This window comes from Elaeis guineensis, chromosome 11 (genome assembly GCF_000442705.2).
Source record: "Elaeis guineensis isolate ETL-2024a chromosome 11, EG11, whole genome shotgun sequence".
NCBI classification, from domain to species: domain Eukaryota; kingdom Viridiplantae; phylum Streptophyta; class Magnoliopsida; order Arecales; family Arecaceae; genus Elaeis; species Elaeis guineensis.
Genome location: NC_026003.2, coordinates 121,450,877 through 121,467,560, shown reverse-complemented (window position 1 = coordinate 121,467,560; position 16,684 = coordinate 121,450,877). Strand labels below are relative to the sequence as shown.

General features: G+C 37.2%; 1 protein-coding gene and 1 non-coding gene across 3 annotated transcripts; one reads left to right on the top strand and one right to left on the bottom strand.

Annotated features, from left to right (window-relative positions):
• Window positions 1-13,179, bottom strand: LOC105054436 (pre-mRNA-processing factor 19). Of its 2 annotated transcripts, none has more exons than XM_073245543.1 (18): window positions 12,985-13,179; window positions 12,781-12,866; window positions 12,522-12,593; window positions 11,405-11,467; window positions 8,750-8,836; window positions 8,373-8,517; window positions 8,168-8,286; window positions 7,766-7,882; window positions 6,510-6,605; window positions 6,350-6,409; window positions 4,293-4,367; window positions 2,535-2,639; window positions 2,340-2,456; window positions 2,163-2,240; window positions 1,985-2,081; window positions 1,338-1,389; window positions 850-920; window positions 1-579 (listed from the first exon to the last, which is right to left on the bottom strand). In XM_073245543.1, the coding sequence occupies exons 1-18, from the start codon at window positions 12,995-12,997 to the stop codon at window positions 452-454; spliced, it is 1,581 nt and encodes a 526-aa protein (XP_073101644.1). In that variant the 5' UTR covers window positions 12,998-13,179; the 3' UTR covers window positions 1-451. The 2 variants fall into 2 exon arrangements, with proteins under 2 accessions (XP_073101644.1, XP_073101645.1); XM_073245544.1 differs by lacking the exon at window positions 12,985-13,179 and adding an exon at window positions 12,005-12,073 and having other exon boundaries at window positions 12,781-12,838.
• Window positions 13,180-15,742: 2,563 nt separating this feature from the next.
• Window positions 15,743-15,814, top strand: TRNAT-CGU (transfer RNA threonine (anticodon CGU)). Its single transcript has one exon. It is a non-coding gene; the product is annotated as a tRNA-Thr (tRNA).
• Window positions 15,815-16,684: the final 870 nt, after the last annotated feature.

The following is a 16,684-nucleotide window of genomic DNA, read 5'->3' as shown; positions in this document are numbered from 1 at the left end:
TCCAGATAAATTGAGCATTTGTTCTATCTTTTTAGTGTTTATTACTACTATTTTTTTTAAGCTAACAATGCCTGCTCTCGTCCGGGAAAGATTTAGCATGTTCTCCTCTGGGTCCTTAAGGCCCCTCTCTCCTTTTTTTTTTTTCTGGGGAGCTTTGCAAAGCCCCACAAATGAAGCTAGAATATAAACAAGCGACGATGTCAAAATCACAATGCTCCCTGAATAGATGCCTCTATGCTTTCACACCAACTCAAAACTACAATACGTCATTGTCTCACAGGACAATACTCCTATATAAAATTCCATTCAGGGCTTCTTTGTTGCACCTACAATACGAGGTGGGCATCCAGGGGTTAAGCGCTGACCTTGAGCCCAGGGGTGTGTGGGCACTCCCCCAAATACCAGACAGCGTCGTCAAATGATACAGCCACAGATAATCTGTAATTTGAAATCAGTGACCTGGTGATCTGGGTTCTTCTGAGTCATTCCCTGGGAGACTAAATATTCGAAGATTACGGTCCATGGAACCAACAGCCATGTATTTTGCATCTGCTCCAAACTTTATGCATGTCACTTTTCCTGGCCATAAAAGACATTGGATAAAATATGACACGGCAAAAGAACAGAGATGGATGTCCAAAAAAGAAAACAAAAAAGACAAAGCAAAAATAGCATGCCCAAAAATGAACAACTCCTTCGACCACCAGCGAAAAACACCATTGGATTCCCAAGTTGCCCGATATAATTCAAAAATTTAAGGGCACATCCAATGTAATATTTTACAGTAGCAGGATCTTAAATAATTGGGAAAATTTATAATAATAAACGAGTGGATAATAGCATCCAAACCTGTGCCTGATAAATCGGCAAATGTCCTAATATGATTCCATTCCAGCTTTACATTTGCAACTTGGTAGACCCTGCATCAATTTATTTAAAAACAAACCTGATCAATAACCTGAAACAATTGGATGGAAAGGGAGTTTGGCAAGTACGCCCCAATCATTGTATCCAAACAGATAATCCAGTGCATGAATATATAACAGGAGGCATATGCACCACCCAAATTGATATACGGACACTCTAAATAACTGCAGCATAACATAACTATGAAGCTGTGGATGATGATAAACAAACTAGGCTGTCTTCCACCAACTGGTGGTCAACTCTGAAGGATGCAGCAATTTCCACTCTAGAAACCTTCAAGAGTTAAAAACTGAGGTTTTGCGCTGATTTTTCATGCGAAGGATGCTGATCAGACGCTTCCTAAATATACCAGTTTTATGCCTACATCTGAGACTAGCTGTTCTATAAGTGCTATCTTCTGGGAAGCATACCTTATATCAGAACCTGCAATTGCAAGATAGCTTCCACTAAAATCAAATTCCACTGCAAATAACAGTATAGTTCTATGCATTAGTAAAAATTTCCAAGAATAAACAATACACAAACGTGCAACGTGCTACTAAGACATGTATGTTAACTTGTAGATTCAGAATGCCGTTACAACAATTTTGTGAAATTTTTAGCTTAACAACAGTGCATTGTTCAGAAATTGAAGACAGACAGCTCATAAAAGAACTTTACTCTAGCATCTTGGAATTAAAACTTTCAAGCAGATCTAACAAAAAGCAACCAAGGTAGTTGGAGATAAATTTAAATAGAAGTTCCACTTGTGGAGTAATGGGACATGAACCATCTCATTATGTAGAAGTATGATACAAGTTTATTAGTTGAGGCAAAGATAATTAAAGATCTCATGCATGGGCGAGTGTACAGGAAAAATGATCTGGACCATCAATAATGTCACATTATTGTAATGTCAAGATAATCTATCATCTATTGTGTGAAAATAAAGCAATCAAAAAACGTGAAATTCCATTAGCTTTTAGAATATAGAACTGAAAAAACGAGATCAGACAAAATGTTTGGGATTCTCATCACCATATCATGGAGATTTTCTTTTTTTTTTTTTTTTTTTTACCGGAATTTGTTGGTGTATCTGAGTCATAGGGAGTAAAGGATCTGAAGTTCCTCAGTTTCCGAAGATCCCACAGCTTAACACCATCAAGAGCTGCAGTCTGGTCAATGAAGATGCAACACATTAGAACAAGGCAAAAAGGTTCTCCTTGATGTTTCAGCATTGGCTAGAAAGAACATACCGCTAGGAAATAACCATTTTCAGAAAAAGACAAGGCAGTGACTGCTCCAGCATGCCCATCAAATTTTGCAACATTTGACTACAAATAACCGCAAGTCAAAGAATGCTTGAAATTTTCCAAGGATGGCCGCAACTCGACCATTAGAATATTGTGACTTCAAATGTTTCGCGCTTTTACCTGTGATTTTACATCCCAAATTCTAACAAGTGCTTCAGAAGTGCCTGTTCCAAGGATAAGACCATCAGGGTGAAAGGCAGCTGAAGTGTAGCCCTCTTCTCCTGAAGCTTCACCAACCTGGATATGCATCTTATCAATTAGTTCACATCCCTGAGGTTTGCAAGATTGTTCTTATGACAGAGAGAGAGAGAGAACCTGAGTGAGGCATGATCCAGTAGCAAGATCATAGAAACACCAAGTGTTGTCCAAGGAAGCAGTCACAAAGTAATTATTTGTAGCATGGACCGTGACCGCTTGTACCTGATTGAAAAGTTGAAACATAAATTAAAATCACCGGTCAGAGGTATAACCAAAATACCTGTACCTAACCAAGTAACATGCAAGACACAGAAAGATCAAGAAAGCTACCATAAAATTTCTTGAAACACTACAATAATTAAAATATCATACTATCTTGCAGCTATGGGGCGCTAAGCATAAATTCAGGGTGCATATTGTTTATTTTTTTCCCACCAATTCTCTTTCAATAGACAACATATATGATAAGATGAGTGCTGTGCACATAAATTGTTCAGCAAATTCTGTATAACCATACTTTTAAAACTAAAGGTTGTCAGAACATCTGATAAGAGTATCAATTTATATTAAGCAAACTAGTCAATAACTAGAAATCTGACATCTACCCACCAACACGCACAAATCCCCACCCGGCATAAATGGGCCTGGAGGGGTGTTCCTAAAGTCAGGTTGGCTCCAGGTCAACTCAAAATCAACCGGATTATAAATGCATGGGTTTCAGTTGAGCCCCAGACCTGATGGATCACCAGGAGTGAACTGGTCAGGAACCAACTTCTAGATTCAACATTGTTGATAGTTATCTAAATTTTTTTCATGGGGTTTTGGTTCAGTTGGGAAATAAAAAGGCTATAGAGAGTGATGGGCAGGATAGGCAAAGGGGATTTTGGGATGTGGGGTTACATTTTACCTAGCTTTATCCCTATTTAGTTTTGAAGTTAGATTCCATTTTGTTGCTTGTTATCTTTGAATACCATCTTTTACTTTATTTTTATATTATATGTGTGTTTGATCAGTGAAAACTTAAATGAGTTGGTGGGTGAATATGGGCTTATGTAAAATAAATGGGTTGGATATGAATTTACATTTTCCAACCTGATTTTTTTTTTTTTGATCCAAACCCAGCTCGACACAGCCTGACCCACTGGCAACCCTATTTGTGCCTTGTTATCAATCCTTTACTCTGACAGCATCTAGGGTTCCTAGGAAAAAAATCACACCAGGTAAATCCTTCCTTTCCTCCTCTTACCATTACTATAGAATGTCTTGTGGTCAATACCAAGTATATTAGCAGTGATTTCAAATCCCGAGTTTATTTGATCGGATTATCAAATCATCTATTCCTCATGAAATTTGCTTGATTCGTATTTCTACAAACACCCTTTTTAGGAGGTTAACACTGACTGCATGGCATAGCAATAAATAACTTGCATATCAAGATTGCATATATAGACATGTTTTGATGGGTCTTTCTCATCTTCAGCCTTTCAAATGGTTGATAGAAATGTTTTCCCAATCATTCATGTGGAAACTCGATCTCAAATCGTTTTCAATGCAAAACTTGCTGCAAATTAGCACACTACGGCTCAATATTAACTACAACATAATTAATTCTTCATATGTATACAGTAACAGCATACATGTATGAATGGAAAATGGCAAGATCCTTAATTTCAAAGATAAGAAAAAGCCATTGATTACCAAATTATTATATAATTTTAGCTAATAAGAACTTTCTAAATTACAGTAATTGAAAATTATGTTCTCTTTACTTTTTGCATGAATGGGATTATCATTTATCAACCACTTGTCCTGAAAAGAGAACATGCAGCAGCCAAATATTTTCCTATGGAACCAAGTTTCAGTAACTGATCATACCTCTGCACTATGGTCTTTCAAGACATGTACACAATCATAATTCCCATCTTCAGTCCCTTGCCAAATACGAACAGTCTGCAGTTGAATGCATGGTGAATCAATTCAGTGAAGTAAAATTAACAACAGTCGGTGTTTACAGATATTTTGAAAATTATATGCAAGATCAACCATCCAGTTTTTGGAATTTGAAAATTCTATGCAATATCAAATTTCCAGTTTTTGTGATATATCCACAGGCAGATGATGAACTTTGAAATTTTAGTTAGTAGTTTACAGCTGCATCTTTCTGAAGCACAGGTTATAGTTATATTATTCTCCAAATATGGCCATTTTGGAAGGTCAAATATAAGTTAAACATACTTTCTTCTTCTCTATTATCCTCATGAATAACAAGAGAAAATAGTGGTGGATTTTTCATAAGTCAGTCAGCATAACTTTTGAGATCTTAGAGGATCCAAACTAGTAGATAATTAAGCATACCAAGTTAAAGGACTTTCATCATCTACATATGTTTGGAAGCATGCTCATAAGAGAGGGCATTAATGCCACGCATGCAAACAATGCAAACCAAATACAGACCAATATTCCCACCTACCAGCCCCTAACTGAAACATGCCCACCTACAACAAAACACATTTGGGCACACAGCATACCGACTTTTTTTTTCCCTATAAAAAGATATGGTACTGCTTCCCTTTTCAATTTTCACTTCATGTTCTAGGTATATACCCGTTCTCATTTGTCTATTTTCCAGATGAACTGATCCAACTACTATTTTATTAATAATTCCAGAGGCAATTCTCAGCTTATAAAGTGCACATATGTAGCATGCATCCATTGCACTTGCATTAAAGATCATAAAGCCCTCTTTCGAAACCATAGTATGCACATCCGCTACCTACGCAGCATCCATCCAATTCCCATCAATCGGCTGATTGAACAAATTTAGGAAGACAGTTTGTGCAAAATGTTCTGAAAACAGCCACCCAAGGATCCACCTTAACATTCTGTATCATGTTTTTATGTGGAGGATGAAATCAATTTACAAATCAATATTGATATTGTTTGATAGTTCCATTGGCTTGCAACATCTTATATTTAATTTTTTGCGTTATAACCATGCTTTTAGGATTCTCCTAATATTTATTAATTTTTGTGATTTATTATTTTCGGCCACCTTGACCTGTAGGCACCTATCTAGCACCTCGGTGCTCCTCCCTCTTTCCATCCATGTACTGCCTACAGGCTCAAAACATTATTTCTGCAATGTTTATGAAACATGCACACAATCAAGCATACAAGATTTTATTTTAAAAAATAGTTTCTTTTGATAGGAAAGGGAATATATGATGATAACAAAAAGAATATGAAAAAATGAAGGGGAACAATAATAAATCAACTCTTTCGCTTATGAGAAAACATATAATGGGTTAACATTGACTATAACAAATAAAGAACAAAATTTCATCAATATTAATTTGTGCAGCAAAAGTGCTTGAGGAGAAGTCATCAGAAAGAAATTGATTTCAACAGCAGCATCCTTTTTTCATCGTGGGCAGTCAGTTCAAGCCAAGTTTAAGTCATGTGTTGGAGCAAGGATTTTACAGAAACATGACAGTCTAGCAATAGAATGATAACAGCTTGCATACTTTAAAGGCAAAAGATTTGTCATAAAATGGATTATCATACTAGAGACATAGAAGCTCGGTAGTCGGATAAGTTTCACCCAAATCTGTGAACAAAAGTGTTGTGATTTAGCATATTCTCTCATAAATATAAGCAGTTGGCATGAAATCCCTACTTATTGTCTCACTTGCACACAAATAAGATAACCGCCAAGGTTTGTATAAATGAGAATGCCAACATGAAGGACAAAATTTATTGAAGTGCAACTCATATTTAAGAAACTAAACAATTTTACATTTAAGATGTCCAAAATAAACCACAAAACAGTGCAGTTTCCCATAGACAACAAATGTGGATCATTCAGCAAGCTAATTAAATATGAAACTATAGCAGTGATATATGGGGTAACAGATGACTAGGTAATGACTAACCTTATCTCCTGAGCCAGATATAAGAAGCTCATCCCGAGGAACAAATTTCACACTGGTAACCTATAATTTCAGTTAAATACTAATGATATTAGAAGGTTTAAAAAAATCAAAGAAAATCAAGAAAGGCCACTCTAATACAGGAAGAAAAAGATGAAAAAACCTTCTTTGAGTGTCCAGTGAGCGTACATATGATCTGACCTGCTGACCTATCAAAAAGTACTGCATTTGCATCAATCCCTCCAGTTGCAATTATATCCTGTTAATCATTTACGAACATGATTCAAATGAGTCAAATAGATTTCTCAAATTCCAATCAAAAAATGTATGTAATAATTGTTCTTTCAAAATGCAACAATATTAATAATGTTATACACAAAAACTTCACATCTAACAAAACTGAAATGGAAAAACAATTATTCTGTCCAGTTTCATATTGCTTCTATCATTCACAGCAATACCATATATGGACTATATACATAATATGCACCGGTGACATCTCAATACATGTCTGCCCAATTAGAATACTAAAACAAGTAATTAAACATTCGATTTAGGTCTCTTAGTGGTACCAAAAATATGCATTGCCCTTTGTTATCCTTGCACTACACATGGATATTCTGATATTCAGCAAACATGAGCAATGTGAAGTAACAACATGCTCAAAAATTATTCAATCTCTTAAAAATGAAATAACCAAACTATACCACCACCCCACCAAGCTTTATCATTATATATTTGATGCTGGTTGTTCTTCGATAAAGGACTTCCTAAAAACAACATAATGGCATGTCTGCAAGGTACCAGCTCATACAAAATGGCTCCAGCCACTCCCAAGTTGGCGTGCAAACAAGCTGAGCTAGGCCAAGTACTAAGGTGCCCGGTATGCACTCGTTACATACTTGAGCCCAACTTTTGGCAACAACTATTGAAACTTGGCTCATCTGCTAATTGGACAAGCCTGTCATCAAGCAGAGGCTGAGCTTTTATTTATTTTTGCAAGCCCAGAGTGTTCAGTCTCGGCTTATCTGTGACTCAAGCTCTAAATGATTTTGAGCTTGGTCCATTACCGTATTGAACCAGCCCGATTGAACCATGCTACTAAGCCAAGCCTGAGCTACTTGTTAACAGCTCCGATTATTTGAACACCAGAAGCAAATTTGTGGTGATTATCAAAAAATAAATTGGTAGCATTTGGACGAGAACAGAAATTGGAAAACCTTTTTCTCATGTCAGCCAACTGTCATATTAGGTCATAATATTTCACCATTTCATCCACATGGCTATTGCATGGTCCTCTTCATGCACAAGATGCGTTTCCAATGCAGGTGTTGGTGAATACATACAAATATTTTGTTAAGATAAGGACAGACAAAAGCATGATAGCAGGTTGAAGCACAGAAAATCATCTAAGTGTACCTTTGAAGGATGGATATCGACAGATAGTATGCCCGGCTTGTTAGTCTTGTGAAGGGGATGACTAGAAATTTGTGTGTATCTCTCCAATGCATCAATAGGCGCCAATGTTGGTGAAATCTAGCAAACACAAGAAATGGATCACCTTACATCATTTAAGAAACAAATGTAAAAAGTCAAGCACCTGACATTATTTTACTTTCTCCATCCAAGCATAAAAATATAGGACCCCCTCTCTCTCCACACGCTAGCCAGGTGTGTGTGTGCGCATGTGTTTATATCCTTGTATTCCATTTTTGTTAATAAATTTTGGTTCAGCCATTTCTTCCACAAATCATTAGGAAGCTTTGGCTCATATTGATACAAAAACAGCTGCTATAGTTACATAGCAAAAAAAATAAGTACCTGCCGCTTCTTCCGCTGTCCTGAAAGCATAGCATTACACTCTGTAAGTTCTGCAATCATACCAGGATTTATACCTGGATGAATTCTTTTCCCATCAGGGCCCAACTCCTCCTCTGCAGCTGCAAATAAGCAAATTCTTGAGATGTGGAACCAATTCCTGCTGGACTACTAAAGTTCAATAATAACAATAGCAAATAACAGAAACCTCTTTTCCCATTGCTGACAATATTGTTTGCATTAGCAGCAGATGCCATTGATGAAGGAATCTGTCTTTCAGCCTGAGCCAAGAGCATTCTGGCCTCATCCCTTTCCTTCTTTAATCTTGCTATAACACGGCATGCAGCATCATGCTGGCAAATAAATGTAAAGGAAAAATTAAAATGAGTCATGATAACCAAAGGCTTCATAAAGATGTATATATCAGACTACAGAACCAAAAAGACTTTGAACTAGATATACTTATGTCAAAGATAAAGTTACTCTAACATCAGCTGCCACCAAGTAGAAAGAACAAAGAAAGCCCCTACGGACTGGCAGAATATGCCACTAATTGCAAAATAAAATAATACAATTAATTAATACCTGGTATAGCGCATGACTTAGTTCTTGCCTTGCTGTATGCAATTGCTGTTCCAGTGCAAAATTGGACAGCATCAAAGCATCCCACTCCTGCAAGCCACAGATGAAAATAAGGGTTGAGAAAAATATAGAGTAAATCTAGACAACTTGTAGCTGATTTGGCATCACCAGTCCACAAGTTTAAATTGTTTAAAATAAGGGCAGAAAAAAATATAGAGTAAATCTAGACAACTTGTAGCTAATTCGGCATCACCAGTCCACAAGTTTAAATTGTTTAAAATAAGGGTTGAGAAAAATATAGAGTAAATCTAGACAACTCGTAGCTAATTTGGCATCACCAGTCCACAAGTTTAAATTGTTTAGAAGCATGCAAACTTACCGCAAATAATATGCACATTCAAAGATCCAGATGTTATGGTCACTATCACTGCCATGATACTTATTGAACACAATTACCTTGATCAACAGTTCGAATATCTAAAACAATAAGCTTTTGGAAAAATAATTCTCTTTGATCTTTCAGGTTCCACACTATCAGAAGGGAAAACCTTTCTATTTAGGATGTTGATCCTTTTGTTCCATACTCACAGAAATTTTAAAGAAACCTTTCAGAAACACATTCTAAACTCATACTAGGTTGAAGAAGATGTCCTCTAGTTTCTTCACAAGCCGTTTTGAACTAAGCATATGCTATTGCATCAAAGATGATAAATACATAAAAGATGAGATCTATGTCCTTCTCATTGTAAGAAAACAAAGAAATTAGAAGAAATGAAAGAACCAGAACTGATTACACAAGAAGATAATCCTCTTACTCAACCAATAGGAAGATTATTCCAAATCATAGTGCCATACAACATGGTTTCAGCCAGAAATTGTCAAAAGTCAAGTGATCTCTCATTCAAATATCCCACCATATAATGATTTAAATTTACCTCTCTTTGTCAATCACAAATGCATCCAATCTTCCACTCTATAACGTGGTTGCTACTCATGTCTGTTCCTTTCAGTAGGGACCTCCTTAATACCTTTCAACATCTACCTACCCAAACAAAATCACGAGTTCGATACCCTATTGTTATAAAGAAAGTTATCTTGCAGTTTCTAGGTTGGGATTGATCATAGACCCAAATTGGATTAGTATGTAAGATGAATAGCACAGTATTTTTTTTCCTCATTTTGCTATAAGAGAAGGTATGGCTATAAGACCAAAAGTCAGTTGAGCACATTGTTGGTCCTTCCCACTATTTGGAATTGCTCACATGGAGTGTGTGAGGTTCTCATTTTCAATAATCTGTATTAGAAGGTGCACAGTTGTAAAAATCAAAAACTGCTACAATCTATCATCCTCACTGGGTTATTGAACTTGTCACAATAACCATGACATATATGGGGAGGTTGAAAAAAGAAAGAACATAGTCCAGTTCAAGAGTAATGGTTCTATGATCTCTGAAATATCATCAACCACCAATTAAGTTGCATAGAAGCTGAGTGACACCTTAAATTGATTCAATTTTCAGCTGTGTGAGTTGACCAAAGATGTATTCGCTAATTCTGCAGTTGATTGCTAGCTAAAGAAGGGTTGTATGGAATAAAGGCCCCTTTAAACCCTTTTCCACTTTAATCTACCAAATGCTAGAAAAGTAACCAATTTATCGAGCAAAATGGAAAGTGAAATTTTGTAAGGTTACTTTTTGCACCTAACTTGAAGAAAATTATTCCACACTATAGCAATGGCATAGTTAATTCCAAAGTAAGAGAGTTAGCAGTAATTAACTCCAGATTTGTTTTTTCCACAACCTAAAATCATTAGCACCCCATGTCATGATTATAGTATAACTAAACCTTTACGTTCTAATGTGCGTATTCAGAAAATGGAAATGTCAAAATAACAAATGCACAACCTAACAAAAAATGCTACATAAGCAGGATGGTAGCCTGTACTCACTTAAGCATTGATCTACATGAATCAAGAAATGCTTCACGTGCTTAGAGTGGTTCCATTGACAATGCATACCTGCACAATGCTTACAAAAAGCATACTGATGCACATGACATGTGGCGAACACTCCTATGGCAATATAAGTTACACATTTTTCCTGGATGATAACTCAGCGTTTAAATTTGAGCAAGATGAACATTTTTTCTAGGAGTTAGTTTCAATTGTTTTCTTTCAATCTTGTCTACTCTCAGTCTGTTCATTCAGTGCCTCTAGTTGAAAAACAAATATTATAATTTGAGTAGAAACCAACACATATTCAAAAAAAAAAAAGAAAAAAAAAAGGACCTGTATTGCTGAAACCAACCACACCCAACTAGTCCATGCAACGAAGCTTTCAACAAGATAGATGTTGTTATTTTCTCAGCCTCTAAATTTCCAAATGCAACGTACATCAACTTTATGTAATTGCTATTGATTCCTTAATCCTCATTTATTCCCTAAAATTATATTTAAAGGGATAGGAGAAAAATGAAGCACCATAAAGGCTACCAGCAGAACAAAAGGGAGACCTTCAATGGTCATTAAAAAAGTAAAATCTAAAAATAAAAACTTCAAAGTATAACTAATAAATATGTTACACCAGCAGACAAACTATGCTTTTAAACATGATTACACAAAACAGGCCATGTTAAAACCAAAGAGTTTAAGGAACTTACATTTTGGAACATTCCAAGCAGCCCAGGGATGCTCGCAGCTTGCAAGGGTCTAGGCTTCGCTGCCTGCAACAAAAAAGATATATTATGATATTATCCTACAGTATTAGCAGTGCAAAAGTAAGACTTAAGGATTACTATTACTGCAGATTTGTCTGCTGCATAGTAGGCACCTGAACCATTGTTATTGTACCAGAATATATCCTTTTGCATTCATTTAATCCTTAACACTTTTACACTCATTCTAGGTCTTGTGTGTATAAAAAAAAAAAAAGAGTCTCTTTCTGTATTAACATTTTACATGATTATTCTATTATAGCATCACTTGCAAACACAATAAGTTGACTCAGCACTCAGCTGAAACAGCCTGTATCAATAACTTCAGCTAGGTGCAAATTCAATATCCAAAAATGTACATGCAAGTTTGTGCTTAAGAACAAATCTCCGTCACAGAAGCACAGCTAAATTGATTTTTCCCAACTCCCACTCATTTTCTTAATGAATCCCAACTGAAAGCTTGGGGCTTCTCTTGCAAACCAAAATTTCATCACATGCTTGAATCAAAAAGAATTGAGCTCAAAAGTATGCAAAACTATCACACACCTCTGAGAACTATAATAATATGCCAGCTTCTCCAAAAATAAAGAGCACATAACTTCAACTCATTGACACCTGAACGCATCATATAACATGCTAACGTCAATAACAAAGAAAGCAGAAAGACTACTGGGATGTACAGATTTGTTTTGAACGATCACCTGTCACAGTGTCAGTGATACAAGAGAACATGCCAAAAGCACTGTATATATCGCAATAGTTAAGGCCCCATTGACCTAAACCTAGGGTTGGCTAACTACTAGCTCCATCAAAATTCAGATCATATAGAAAGCTTCCCCCAAGATGGTGCAAAACCAGTTATCCAGACATCCAGATAAACAAGATGCTAACCACCTTTGTTAGCATGGTGCTAGAACAAATGGTCAAAGCCAATGAACCATTTTACATGTAGCTTTCTGCCCCAGTGATCTCTCCATAGTTTTATTCCTCTTTGTTTTCCTTCTTTAATTAAGGTTTAAGGATGCTGATAGTAGCTAAATTAAGAACCATCAAGAACAAGCACCTTATTTGTCTTCACAGGCAGGATATCGTCCATTGTGAGCGCCTCCTTGGTAACTGGACACTTCGCGTAATCCTGGAAAGAAAAACAAAAGAACAAAAAGCATCAATTAGAATAAAAACATACCAAAACACCAAGAAATTGAAGCACATAAAACCAAGAAATCCACCAGATTCGAGATCTAAATATTAGTTTCAGTTCGAGAGAGAAGAAAAACAGGAAAAGAGGGGAAATCACAAACTGAGAACCGAGGAAGACCTACCGCAATGTGGCGCTCGATCAGCCGGCGCTCGAACAGAAGCCCTGATTTCTTTGAGAGCACCGGCTCCTCCGGCACTTCACCGGAGACTACAAGAGCGAACGAGGGCGAGAAGAAGAGTCAGTTCAACAGAAAAATTGCAACGAGAAAGAGGAACAAACCCTCGGGTCTTGGGTGGAGGAGAGAGGGGAAAGAAGAAGAACGTACTCGCACAGATCATGGCGATGCCGAGCTAGGGTTTCAATCCCGTGTCGGGGCCGAATGGGCGGAGGAGGATGGCGGTAGGGCTTTGGGTACACCAGGAGAGGGGGAGAGAGTGGGGCGACGGAGGTTGAGGTTTTGGGTATTAGTAAAGAGCTCCGGTTTTGTGATGGACTGGCTTGGGCTCTGATAGAAACCATGTTCTGATGCACACAATAATACCATTCTTCTTCTGATAGATACGGACATACGATGGGGCAACTTGTCCGGAACGTAGCTAGTCAACCTTTCGGGTCAAGATCCAATACAATGGTTCGTAAGAAGGAGCTATTTAATTGGAGGTGTGGGATCTGAAATTAAAATGAGAATGAAAATGAAAGGCTCCTATTGTTCATCGGTCAAAAATTGAATGATTCAATGATTGATTTATATCTTGTCTCTCTATATATATATGAGGTATTTACTCGTGACATCTTTAGACTTCAATGGACATTTAAATGCTTCAGTGGATTTGATCATTTATCCTTTAAAGATCCTTTAACTTCATGAATTTGTCGTTTGACTGACATCTTTAGGTTTTGATCATATAGAGCCTCATAGGTATTGTCCTTTGATCATTACATCTTAAGCTTCAATCTTAATGTTGGGAGAGTTTCCATACGTGTTTATGTTGGGAGAGAATGTTTTAATCCATATAAGCTATATCCCTTTGACATAATCGATATGGGACTAAAGAAACTCTCTCTACACCACAACAGCTCCGATTCCAACCTTTGATTAGATGGAGTTATTTCGAGATGTAATGGAATGGTCCAATATATATAGACCTCAATCCCTAATCTCGTTTATGGATTCAAATTTCATTTCAATTTGATTTTGATTTCGATTACGAATAAATGCTTCAGAGAATTTGATCATTTTGATTTCGATTTTAATCATTGTGATTTTATTTCGATTTCGATTACTAACCAAATACTTTCGAATTGTATTCCATAAAAAAAAAAATTAAATTTTTATACAAAAAAAAAAAAAAACACTCATGGAAGGCCATGTGTTTAGCTCTGAACCTAGCTGCACTAGAATATTAGTTGGAGGTTTAATTACCTGAGAATAGGACCCATAATGTCATACGTTGTCACCATATCGCTCTTCTTTTACGTGATGGATAGATGTTCATCGGCTGTACTTATACCCGAATGCAGCGGGTGCAGCAACGAAAGCAAGTCATCGAACGGGCATCAGGTTCGGATATACTAGAGCACTGCTGGGTTTATTCATGTCTTGGCCAATGATATGCATCACATCTTACCTCACTCCTCTCCTCTAGGAATTCCCTATTCATTTAGTTGGGCTTGGAAACTTGGATTTCCAATAGGGGTAAAACAAAATGTTGGAAAGGCTTTGGTTGAAACTTCCTTGCAAAAAACTTCTTTCTACAAGAGGAATTCTTGGTTCGGAATGTATGTACTATGATTTATGATTATGTCCTAACGTAGAAGCGGATGTTGAATATGTCACCATCTTGGTGTAATTTTGCAAAAAAACATGTTGGCAGCTATTAAGAAAGTGCTTCATTATGGGCCTCCTGCCCTTTTCCCTTCACCGACACTTGTTAATATCTTGGCCCCCATCACCCTCCATTATTTTCTCAATCTTTTTTATTGCTGTTTGAAATCAGTCGAAGTTGAAAAGAGGATGGCTAAGCCCCATGTAGGATTGCTGGTACTTGAGTAATCTGTAAAATAAGTCTAAATCAGAAGTTGTAGCTCCGGTAAAAATCCTCCGATGTTCAAATCAGATTTAGAGAACAGTGAAACAACAATGAATTCTCTGAAAGGATTTTAGGCTTACTTGATCCTCGGAGCTCGGTGGTTTAGTTGCACAGCTGTGAAATCTTGCGATCCTGAAATTGTAGGGTCATTGGACATGCGTTATAGGTGAGATAATTCAATTTTCGATTATTTTGTGAATTGAAAAGCCAGTTATGCTGAGCAAATTCATTCGGGATGGACAGCTGCCGCGTAAAGAAAAAGCGATCGAGATAATAGAGATGGCTTATATGCTAAATGAACCGCACGATGCTTAACTCTGCATAACAATTGATAGCTTGGTGGCAGCTTGACAATTTGAAGTAGCTTATAACATCATATCGTCCGAACACTCACAGTAACCACCGTAACTTCTTCCATCACCCCTTCCTCCAAAGCTGGCTCCAACCTAACTCCACCGAAGGGCTCCACCCTACCCAGGCATGAGAAATCCGACCACCAACACCACCACACATCGAAGCCTGACATCACTGCTTGGGCATCGGTTATCGATGTAGAGAGGATGGTGGCGGCGGCGAACCTCACTTTTCCTGCTTCGATCTGGTATGGGACTGCCTATTCTCAACAGTCTGTTACTTGGTGCTTGTAGAAGGAATGAAACAGCAAAGTTTTCAAGTTTGAAGCTATGTTCTCAGGTCTAGTACTTCAAGGAGCTCAATTTCTGCTGCAGGACTGGAGCGCCAGTACGAAGGAAAGCTTAAATCTGCCCATCAATCTCTTCGACTGCTTCTCTAGCGGAGAAGATGCCGGGCAATCCACAAACAGGTGTTTTGTGCACCAAAAACGTCACGAGGATGACGAGGCATCTAGCCTTAGCGCCTCGATGACCCAGAGTTGGTGGCTCTAATCGCAAGGCTTCGCTAGCGGTTGGTGGCCACACATAACCCGGAAATAGTATAGTAGATAAGTTATATTTCGTGGCCCATGGGGAAACAGCTTCCATAGCATAGTGGTAGTGCGTTCGCTTCGTAAGCGAAAGGTCGCGAGTTCGATCCTCGCTGGGAGCTTCATGCATTTTCTTATTTAATTTTTCTTTCGTTTATTTATTGCTTTGGATGAGCTCTGTTTGGGACCTATGGATGGCTCATCCCATGCCCTTTTCATGTGAGCATTTATATTTTGTTTTTGTCGTTACCTACTGAGACATAACTGTAATATTTTTGTTCTCTCCATGCATCTGAATTATAATTTGCCTTTTTTTTATATATATATAAAGAATATCATTTGTTTTTGATCAGATAGACATCAGGCTGATGAACATATGGTTGTGCAACATCAGCTGTTCCACATTTTGGCACCACGTTTCTGTTTCAGTATCGTGCATATTAGCAGTGGATAATCAAGCATGTGTATTTCAGATAGATATTTTATTGACCTACTTAAAATGTCATTATTTACTCTGCTCAGGTGTTTTTATTTCATGTAAGCTTTAGAAATCAAATGTAAGTCACTCTGGTGTCGACAAGAAGTTTCAATCCTCCAACTTATTATCCACTTACGCATGTTTGATAAGTTTGATTCTTGGCCATTCTATTCTTTTTCCCTTTGAATTCCTTTCCTGAACTTATATGTATCGATTCGTATATTGAGAATACAATAAAAATAATGTTTTTGCTGTAGTCAGTATCTAGACTCCTCAACTTGTTATTTATGCATGAAATATCTCATTTGTCATGTGTCATGGATCCCAAAATCTTAAAACATGAATTCTATGCTCTTCTAGAAGTCAAATTTCTCTTCAGTGTCATTAGTATTCTAGGTTCGCTGCAGAATGGCATAATGCTGGTTTAGAATACTAGCTCAATTTTGTTTGGATAATAGATGCGGAGTTGGACATGCTTCGCATAGGAGCTCAGATAGTTGTTCTCTTTTATAGT

Bases quoted from the DNA above. Each gene is read 5' to 3' on its own strand.
- LOC105054436 (XM_073245543.1), bottom strand. The intron at 12,594-12,780 runs GTAGGTCTTCCT...TTTTCTTTCCAG, and splicing joins TGATCGAGCGCCACATTGCG to GATTACGCGAAGTGTCCAGT. The intron at 7,883-8,167 runs GTACTTATTTTT...TGTGTTTGCTAG, and splicing joins GACAGCGGAAGAAGCGGCAG to ATTTCACCAACATTGGCGCC.